The following is a 10275-nucleotide window of genomic DNA, read 5'->3' on the forward strand; positions in this document are numbered from 1 at the left end:
TTATTTTACCTACATTTCTATCTATATATTGGAAATGTAAAATATTTTGTGACTTTTATGACTTTTTTTTCTTCTTATACTACTTTGGGGTAATATTATTATGTATATATGTTGTTCATTTGTTCATTGTTCAATAAAAAATAAATTACTTCGCCAACTTCCGCGCCCAACTTCCAAATTCATCTCACGTACACACACGCAACGTAACGTCCTACGTCATAGCATCGAAGGCTGTACCAAACTTTCTCAACCAATCACAGTCAAATATTACAGCGCGCGCCCCCGCCACCTCTCATTATTTTAGTAGCACGCGCTGAGACTCTGGATATTCTGCCATTAGACTTTGGACAACAACAACAACTGCAGGCAGTAAGTTATCTGGATTTGTTCATAGAAATGGGACTTTATGCGCTCAGATAGACTGAATTTAATTTAATTCTTAACTGAGTAATGGATTAGGTGAAAAGTAAAGTACACGGTTAATAGCATGAGATAAATTTTTTGATCTTTGAACTTGCTAAACCTGTCTTATTTTACTACATTAATTTAATTCATTCACTTTCATTCTGACCTGTTCACTTTTTTTCTATAGTCTAGAATCATAATCATGTGTGTTTAGGCATGTTTGTGTGACAAATTCAAGCCTCTTCACTTATTCACTGCTATTCAGTATTTGTTAAACTGCAATACACTGTTGCCTATTAGTACATGTACTGTGTCTTCTGTTTATTTTTGACTATTATTTTTACATTGAACTGTTTGTTTTGGTTGTTTGGTTGTTTGTGGGATGTCTATTGTGATGGGTCAGTGGGTTTTTTTCTTGTACTGCTGGTGTAGTAACAAAACAATTTCCTGCAAAGGATCAATGAAGTATCTATCTATCTATCTATCTATCTATCTATCTATCTATCTATCTATCTATCTATCTATCTATCTATCTATCTATCTATCTATCTATCTATCTATCTATCTATCGTTACTGTCTGTTTAAGTAAATTCTGATGTTCTCCAGCAGTTGCCCCCCTAACAAAGAGTCATGGTTCAAGCTAAATACTGGATTCTGACCAAGCATTTCAATGGCTTCCCAAAGGACAGTGATTTTGAGCTCAAGGTGGAGGAGTTATCAGAGCCCAAAGATGGAGGTGGGATTATTTCTTATCCTTGAAGCTGTGGTCCTGAAATGTTTCTTCATTTTACCACCTAAACACTGACGTCTACTTCCCCCCCCCAGAGGTGCTCCTGGAGGCAGTGTTTCTCAGTGTGGATCCCTATATGAGGTAAGATTTAACCATGACAACATCATCTGTCACATATTCCTGCCTCAACATATGTCCTCTGTGTCATCAGGCCGTTCAGTCGGGTTCGGATGAAAGAAGGGGATGCGATGATTGGAACGCAAGTGGCCAAGTAAGTTACACAAACACACATAGATCCACTCACCCTGGAATGTTTGTATGTGTTTTAAAGCGGTGTGTTTATCTGCTGTTGACTGAAACAGCATGACCTGCACCTGTTAAGAATTACCGAAGCCTTTGATTTACTGGAAGTCAAAAGCGAAATTGGACAGTTGTGATTTATTTGGCTGCGTTCAGACACATCTGTTTCAGTCTGTTCTTGTAGGGATGTTTTTGTTGATGAACACATAATTAATTGCATAGTTACTTGTTTTCCACCAAGTCATACCCATATGGTTTGTATTTTCTTTGCTTTGTAGTGAACCACAGATGCATGAATATCATCTGATGCGTGGCTTGAAATCATGCAGCTGTCCTGATTACCTAACCACAATTAAATGCTTTTTATGTTTTGAGGTTTTTTTAATTGCTCAAAACACAAAAAGCATCAGCTAATTTAGTACATTTTAGGCATCAGTGGGAGCAACTGACTTCCCAGTTGGAATGGAATGCATCTTTACATGTTGACTGTGAATACTGTAGATGTGTGAAACGTATCTAGAAACTGAAATTTAAAGAAAATAAGATTAATTACTGTTAATTTTAAGTTTTATATGAATTTTGTACTAGCTGAACTAACAAGAAATATATTGAAATGTTTGAAACTGTGAAAAACTGTGTAAAAGTATTGGCCAGAGTGCATGTTAATGTCTGACCTCAAGTTTAGATCAATAACTGAACAACAGCTAATGGACCGATGAGTCTTTTATTCCTCTGTTTGTTTTGTTTTTGTTAGAGTGATTCAAAGTAAGAATGCAGCGTTTCCCGTGGGAAGCCATGTTGTTGCCCGATGTGGCTGGAGAACCCACACGGTCTGTGAAGTGGCAGGCCTCATTCCCATCATGCCTGACTGGCCTGAGGACGTGTCACTATCCCTGGCTCTGGGCACCGTTGGCATGCCCGGGTAAGACAGATGTTAAAGGAGTAATATTTAGCTTTTTTAAAAATTGAATTATGCATTTTCAAACATTTCCCTGTGGTCTACATAAACTGTAAATGCTATATTGGGTCTGAGTTCTTCATTAATTCAACTCCACAGGTCCATCTTCAACCCTATTTCTGAGTAATGACACCAGAAATGTTGTTTTGAGCGCTGGCCCTTTAAATGCAAATTAATATAAAAATAGCTTTGCACCACCTGGAGGGTTCAAAGTCAAACTTTATGAACTATTAGGGTCCAAATACACAAATAAATGTAACAAAGACAAATAAAGGTGGTTTTAGCAAAATATGACCCCTTTAACTATGGAATGGAGGATTTGTATCTTGCAGATGTTTCTTCTGGTAAATTCAGATGAAGTCAGAACTACAAAGCTGAGTTTGTAGCTGCTTTAGAAGATGCAAAAAGTTCCATACAAATGCGACAAAGCAGTGAAATAAATGGCACAGCAAATAAAGTCGAATGTAATGGGACTAGTACAAAGGCTGAACCCAAATGCAAGACCAGAACACAGATGACCAATTGAGAGTGTTTATTAAACACAATCACAGTAGGAAAAACACAGCACAAAATAGTTAACACGTCTGAGAAGGCGTGTGATTCTGGACTCTTCGTCCGGGCTGTAAGCGGGGAATACGGATGGTCAGCACGGCCAAGCCGGAGGATTCCCGTCAACACCCCGACTAGGGCAAAAAAGAGGATAGTCAAAAAACAAGCCAGGTCATACACAGGAGGGCAATTCAGGAGGCAACGGGACATGAGGGATAGGCTACTCACGGTCAAAGTCCAGGCGAGGGTCGAAACACAAGGTAACACATTGGAGGCTGAGGTAAACAGGGAACAGGCAGAATCAGAAGTCGGATGTACGAACCAGGTCAGAACCAGATGAGCAGGCAGACGAGGAACAGGCAGAATCGGTGGTCGGAAGGCAAAACGGGCAGACAGACTGACAGGTATCCAAAACACTGGTAAGTGAGCACACAAAGGTAGAACACAAACTGGCAAAGGAACAGGGGAAAACACAGGGTTTAAATACACAAGAGGGCGGGAAGACAATTGGACACAGGTGGAGACAATCAGGGAGGAGTCAGGTAATCAGGAGCAGGTGAAACAATCAAGGAGGGGAAGTAAAGACACCAGACATGACACAAGAGGGAAACTTAACAAAATAAAACAGGAAATGACAGACAAAACAGAAAAGACAGACAAATCCAGACAGTCTGGGAGCAGACATGACATCGAAAGCATGCACAATGGAGCTACTCCTGTGTGTGAAAACAATCACGTCTCCTTGATTAAATGTTAGATAGGTGTAGATCTGGTTTCTGTTTATCTGTCAGTGAGGTCAGAGATAAGGAAGTTGTATGAAAGACTCTCTTCAAAGTCTCTTGGTGTAACAGAACAGCTGGGTTTTGTCCTTTTCGAGAAAAACTACTCACTTGTCAGTGGAAAAATAACAGTGAGCTCATTGCGGAAACTGTCAAGAAACATATATGTTTATACAGGTCAAACAGGTTCCATGTGGTAACTTGAATCCAAATTGAATGACAGATTTTTTTGCTTGAATTAAGCAAAAAAAAAATCTTGATTTGAGCAAAAAAAAATTCTGCCAATGGAACAAGTGAAAATTATCTTGTAAGATTTCTTGAAATAAGATTTTCAAGATCTGTTGTCTACAAATAAGTTCTTATAGCTCACTGAAAAGTTACTCTTTAGGTGACTGTGTCTTATTTTAAGTGCGATGAGATATTTTGACTAGAAATGAGAAAAATGCACTTGGTAAGACTTAGATTTTTTTTTTACAATGCAGTTATTGATATCTTTGCTGAAAAATGTACTTTTTCTTCAGTTTTCTCATTTTCTGACTTAATCCTCAACTTTAAACTGAGCTTTTATGAATATCTACATGATCAGTAAATAAAAAATAGGAAAATACATTATTTCACAAAAAACCCTGAAAAATAAAGAGGATAATATTAGAATAAATGTTGATAAATCATTTAACCCATAAAGACCCAGTGCTGCTTTTGTGGCAGCTTCCAAATGAATTTTTCTCTATTTGTAACCTTTTTTTTAAGTGATTTATCACCATTCATTCTAATATTATGCCCTGTATTTTGCATTTTTAAGTGAAAATCAGATATTTTCCTATACTTAATGGACTGATCATGTAGATGTTCATTAAAGCTCAGATTAAAATTGAGAGTTATTATATCAGAAACAGAGAAAACTGAAGAAAAAGATGAATTTTTTCTGCAAAATTTATTATTAACAGCATAAATATAAGTGTGTCCATCCACTGTCATTGATCCAACTCCATGGGTTTTACCGGTGAATCAATGTTGTAAAAGATGACTGTTTCCATGGTAACTACAGAGCCTCTGAACATCCAAATGGGTCATATCTGATGACCATGAAAAGACGACAAACTGTATTTTACACCAATTATTGACATGTATTGATAGGATTAGTGGATCACCAGGTATTAAACAGTTTAGATCAGTGAATGATTTAGGTTGTCGGTGGATGTTTGGGTCTTTAAGGTGAAATCTACAGTAACATTCATTTGAGAACTGCCACAAATGTAACACTGGGTCTCTGTGGGTTAAATGTGCTCTTTCTCTTTGCTTCCAGACTGACGGCTCTCTATGGAATCGAGGAGGTTTTGGGACTCAAGGCCGGAGAGACCCTGCTGGTGAATGCTGCAGCGGGGGCGGTGGGGTCTGTGGTGGGACAGATTGCCAAGATCAAAGACTGTAAGGTGGTGGGTTCAGCCGGGTCCGAGGCCAAGGTGGCTTTCCTCAAAGAACTGGGCTTTGACGAAGCCTTCAACTACAAGACTGTGACGTCACTGGAGGAGGCGCTGAAGAAGGCGTCCCCACAAGGATACGACTGCTACTTTGAGAATGTTAGTGAACTTGGATGTCTGGAGAGGATCCTGTGCAGTTCTTGTTTAATTATGTCTAATTCTGTCTCTTTTAAATATGTTTGTCCTGTTGATTTCAGGTGGGAGGTCCATTTTCAACGGCTGCTTTACCACAGATGAAAGACTTTGGAAGAATTGCTGTATGTGGAAGTATCTCTGTGTACAACGACACTACACCCCAGACAGGTATGTATTAGCCTGCAGTCATCTTATATGAGGCTTTAAATAGATTAAGGGTATAGATATATTTTTTTCAATTCTCTTTTTATTGCTATTTTCTATGGTTCACATGTTTAGTCACATAGTAATTCACCATTCTGATCCATTCATCTGAAAATTGCAATTGGATCTCGCAGCGATACTTCCGTGACTCCACCGACAACACAAATAAGGATCATTTTTACAATACAAAATTGAGAACTAACTCCCTAGAACAGGGATGCTGGGGTGTACATTTGTGATATTTAAGAAAAAATAAAACAGAAAACATTGATACAAAAGGGTTTAAAAGGGAAAAAAAAGGTGAAATGGACATAAGACATGTTCTTAGATAAACGATGCTCGAACTGGTGTGACATACCTAATCCATCTCTCCCATTTTTTCAAAAACAAACCCTGTTGTGTTCTAATTGCAAAAGTAATTCTTTCCATCCAAAAATCTCATGAATGATGTCAATTCACTCCACTACTGTAGGTTTTTCTAGTTTTAGATTAAGTTTTTTTTATACTTACAGCCTTTCAACAATTTAAATGAAAAACTGGTGAAGTTTGTTTGTGTAGGTGTGAACTCAGTAATCACCCACCCATGTTTCTGATGTAGAGTGGTTACACCGATTAATGTTGGCATTGATTTTGTATGTGGATTATATGATCTGTTAGGCACCCTGCATTCATTTACATGTATGTAAATTATGCAGATGTTGACATCACTGTTGTAAAACTATCGTATGTGCTGACATTGATCAAATAGTCACTGTTTTCACTGTGTTAGTGGTAGTTAGGGGTGTAATGGTGCACTCGTTTGTACCAAATCGGTTTGGGGCCTTTGGTACAATACGGAGGTGTACAGAATAAATACATGTAGCCTATGTGAAGAACGCAAACACTGGGGAAGCAGGGTGGACACAAGCAGAACCCATGTGCAGAGTTTCCTCTATATATACATTCAGATGTGATGAATTGTCAGCACCACTGCAAAAAAAACCGAAACATGACAACAGAGAGTATAACAGAGGAAGTAGCCGGGTCTGACGTTCAGAGCATGTTAAGTTTCACTTTCTTTTTCTGTATGTTTTTTTGTTTCTTTGTGGCACAAAAGAGTCCACGGTTTCCTTTATAGAAAAAGGTTTTTATTTTTCTACTCAAGTTGGAAAAATCCAGTGAACCTGCTCCTCTTCTCCTTCACTGTGCCTCTGCTGTGGTCTAACTGTGAGGTGACATTCACAGTACCTCAGGGAAGACTGTGAGGTGTTCAAAAACAGTCAATAAATTACAGTGTTTGCAGTAAACAAACACTGAACATTCAAAAATACAACGAGACATAACATGTGGTGTGCCTGTTAATGTACAAATGACTGAACAATATTGTATTTGTAGAAATGTCCTGGTTCCTACATGTAGTTATGGAGTGTACCTCCCCTTTCACTGGTCTCCTTCACTGTACTGAAAACGTATCGAACCAAAGACCCCTGTACTGAAAACATACCAAACCAAAAATTGTTCTATACCGTTACACCCCTAGTGGTAGTAGTTGCCACCTCACAGCAAGTATAACCTGGGTTCAAACTCAGCATTGTTACAGAAAATGAACACTCTGGCCAGTCTGAGGTCTTAGCCCAGTCCTCAAACCCAGGTGATGTCAGAGTGGTCATGTCTATGTGTTTTATACTGTCCATGTCAGTGCTGATCAAATGGTTTTGTATTGAAATAATTTGTTGCTATCTCCACCTTTGTCCACTAGATGGCGACATTGTATTACAAAGGTGGTGGAGAGACTGATTTTTTTTTTTTTTTTTTTTTCCCTTGATTTCTTACTGAGCCATGTTTCCCCTCTCAGGCCCTTACCCCCACCTGACCATGATCTTCAAGCAGCTGAAAATGGAGGGCTTCATGCAGAGCAGGTGGGAGCACAAGCACCCTGAATCCCTCAAGAGGCTGATGGGATGGGTGAAAGAGGTGAGTTAGGAAAAAAACTAGTACTTTTCTGTCCAGCTTCAGTAAAGCTTTCATCTCCACTAGCAGTCTGTGGCTTGTGTTTTTGTTTGGTATTTCTTTGTGATGTGTTTATTTATTCTACAAATGCAGGGCAAACTGCAGTGTCGGGAGCACATCACAAAAGGCTTTGACAACATGCCAGCTGCTTTTATGGGGATGCTGAAAGGAGAGAACATCGGCAAGGCTGTTGTTGCAGTGTGATAGAGGGAGCACAGGATGAAGCCCAACTACCAGTAGCAGTAGTGATGGAATCAGCATTACAGAAGGAAGGATGGAGCAAGAGAAGCCGAGGACTAAATTTTCATTTCAACATGATGTAATTTTTGTCTTTATTACACCCAGGAGTAGAAATAAGACATGAGCAAAGATATTTCATCAAGAAAGTAGAACAAACTGTGTTGATCAAACTGTTTTGACTGTTTAGATGTGGATGTGCTGTCGACACATTCATATCCTGTTTACTTTAACAAACATGATAATTAAAGGTGGTCGTTCTGATTACAAATACGCATGAATTTCAACACAAAGTTGGATTTTGTTGTGGGAGGTGTATGTTAATATAACGCTTTGTATCAGTAGTCTCACTTTGTTGTTACTGTATTATTTCCTACTTTTTTATTGAGCGGTATTCAAATATGGAAATCGCACTAATGTTTTCTTCCTGAATTTATACAAATACATCGAATATGAGTCACAATCAATATGAAGCAGAGATTGTTTTATTTTTTATCTTTTCTTTTCAGCTTTCATTCCAACACAAACCATATGTAGTTCTGATGCTTCTCAGTCTTACCACAGAGTAACACAATTACTCTAATTCCTAACTAACGCAAATAGTTTTTTGTTTTTGTTTTTTTTTTTCACTTTTTATAAACACAGTCACAAAAAACAGAAACAAACCTTGCTTGGGTAGCAACACTGCATTCACATTATTCAGACCTTCCACCATTCCAGGTTCTGTTATCAGTCCATTTATTCCATTTTTTTTTTCCATTTGTGCTTCTTGTAGTCACAGTTTAGTGATTTTTTCCATTGTATACATTCCTTCAATAAAATGCAAATTGTTTTACAGAAGCAAAATGTAGAGGGAAAGAGAAAAGAGGTAAAAACAAAAAAAGTACTTTCTTATACTTTACAAATTCAAGTGCACATGTGTTTCAACATGTTCAATACACATTTCCTTCCCACGTGCTTTTTTTGTCTTTTTTTAATTATTCATCGATGGTACAAAAATAGAATTACACAAGAATATACAAAACATCACACATTTCAAGCCATAATAACCTTAAAAAATAAGAAGACATAAAAACGACAAGAATAAATACAATTAAACATACATAGACAAAATATAAATAAATGAAAGAATAAAAATGAAGCTCCAACAATAAGTAAACGTATAATTAGAAAAGGACAGAAAAATTATAGATTTTTTTCCCCTGCGTTTTTATTCCTCTTTAGCATGACGAAAACAATGCGATTAAAAATTTTTTATGAACCTATTTGTCATGGTGTTACAAAAATGTCCACTCAGCTGGACACCATGCATTTAATTTTTGAAGCAAAGAAACATGTAATTAAAACTCATCATCAGAAAGTGATATACTGTGTGAAAACTATGAAATAAAATGCAGCTAATCTGATGTTTTTTCACATTTTAACATACTCTAATACTAGTTATTACTCATTTCATGGAGATAATATGCAAACAAAAAAAACTTTTTGTTTAAGAAAACTGTTAATTACGGTCTAATAATAATTAGTTATTGATTTATTTAAAACATGTTAGTGCAGATCAGGTTTATCAAGAATAGCAAAGTTGTAGTAATGGTTTGAATGTCAATGTTTGGGATGATGCATAAGTGTCCACTGTGTTGGCTGATCTGCAACTAAAACAATAAAACCCATGAATATAAGAGAGCAGCTGTAGAATAACTGTCCACTGTAGTGATCAGTATGCATGAAAGGGTTCAATTTAATGTTTTCCCTTTTACATGTTTTTTTTTTTTTTTTTTAATTGAACAATGAACATTGAACAGTAAATATACATAGTATACATCAAACAAGGGTAGAAAGTTTCATAATTCACAGGATATTTTACATTACAAATATATAGAAATACATGTAAGTAAAAACATGAGGGGACAAAAAAAATAAAAAATATATATAAAAATAAAAAATTGCTCAAGGTATAAATAGAAATTATACAAATTAAATAAGATTATACACTTGACTTTTTTTTGTTTGTTTTATTTGCTTTAGAATTTATGCTGTTCCTCAAATTGTCTACATAATTGAGGAAAAAAGGGCTTTGAAAACAGTAATGTTTGGACATTGATGTGCAAATTTGGAGCAATGAATGTGAAACTTGGCAAAAATAATCAAAAGGTTGATAATATATCTTTTTTCTGGAGTTATTTTATCAATTTGTGATAGGCCAAATAACATGTGTTGAAAGTTCAATTTACATAAAGAGTCAATGTTTGTGTTAACAAAATTATTTAAATCAATCCAAAATATATGTGTTAAAGCAATCCTAAAATCAATGACATGTTGTTTCTTCTGTGTTGCTGCAAAAAGAACAAAGAGTATCAATATTTGTAATATATTTTACCAGACAGGTCTTCACCGGATAACATCTACGGATCAATTTAAAAGTAACTTCTCGTTCCTTATTAGTAATAATACATGTCTTTGACTTCCCCTCTTACATGTGGAAAATGCACAAAAAAGTGAGGATGACG

The 10275-nt window shown here is 36.6% G+C and overlaps 1 protein-coding gene across 1 annotated transcript; it reads left to right on the plus strand.

The window, feature by feature from the left end:
• Positions 1-309: 309 nt before the first annotated feature.
• LOC115438544 (prostaglandin reductase 1) lies at positions 310-8661 on the plus strand. The gene is made up of 9 exons (XM_030162211.1): positions 310-369; positions 1013-1142; positions 1232-1277; positions 1348-1407; positions 2191-2358; positions 5029-5302; positions 5401-5506; positions 7377-7495; positions 7625-8661. The coding sequence occupies exons 2-9, from the start codon at positions 1037-1039 to the stop codon at positions 7733-7735; spliced, it is 990 nt and encodes a 329-aa protein (XP_030018071.1). The 5' UTR covers positions 310-369; positions 1013-1036; the 3' UTR covers positions 7736-8661.
• Positions 8662-10275: the final 1614 nt, after the last annotated feature.

This window comes from Sphaeramia orbicularis, chromosome 18 (genome assembly GCF_902148855.1).
Source record: "Sphaeramia orbicularis chromosome 18, fSphaOr1.1, whole genome shotgun sequence".
Classification (NCBI taxonomy): domain Eukaryota; kingdom Metazoa; phylum Chordata; class Actinopteri; order Kurtiformes; family Apogonidae; genus Sphaeramia; species Sphaeramia orbicularis.

What these genes read in the sequence shown, in the direction of transcription:
- LOC115438544 (XM_030162211.1), top strand. Translation starts at nt 1,037, where the DNA reads ATGGTTCAAGCTAAATACTGGATTCTGACCAAGCATTTCAATGGCTTC. An exon ending in ATCAGAGCCCAAAGATGGAG is followed by an intron (nt 1,143 to 1,231) that starts GTGGGATTATTT and finishes TCCCCCCCCCAG; the next exon opens with AGGTGCTCCTGGAGGCAGTG. An exon ending in CGACACTACACCCCAGACAG is followed by an intron (nt 5,507 to 7,376) that starts GTATGTATTAGC and finishes TTCCCCTCTCAG; the next exon opens with GCCCTTACCCCCACCTGACC.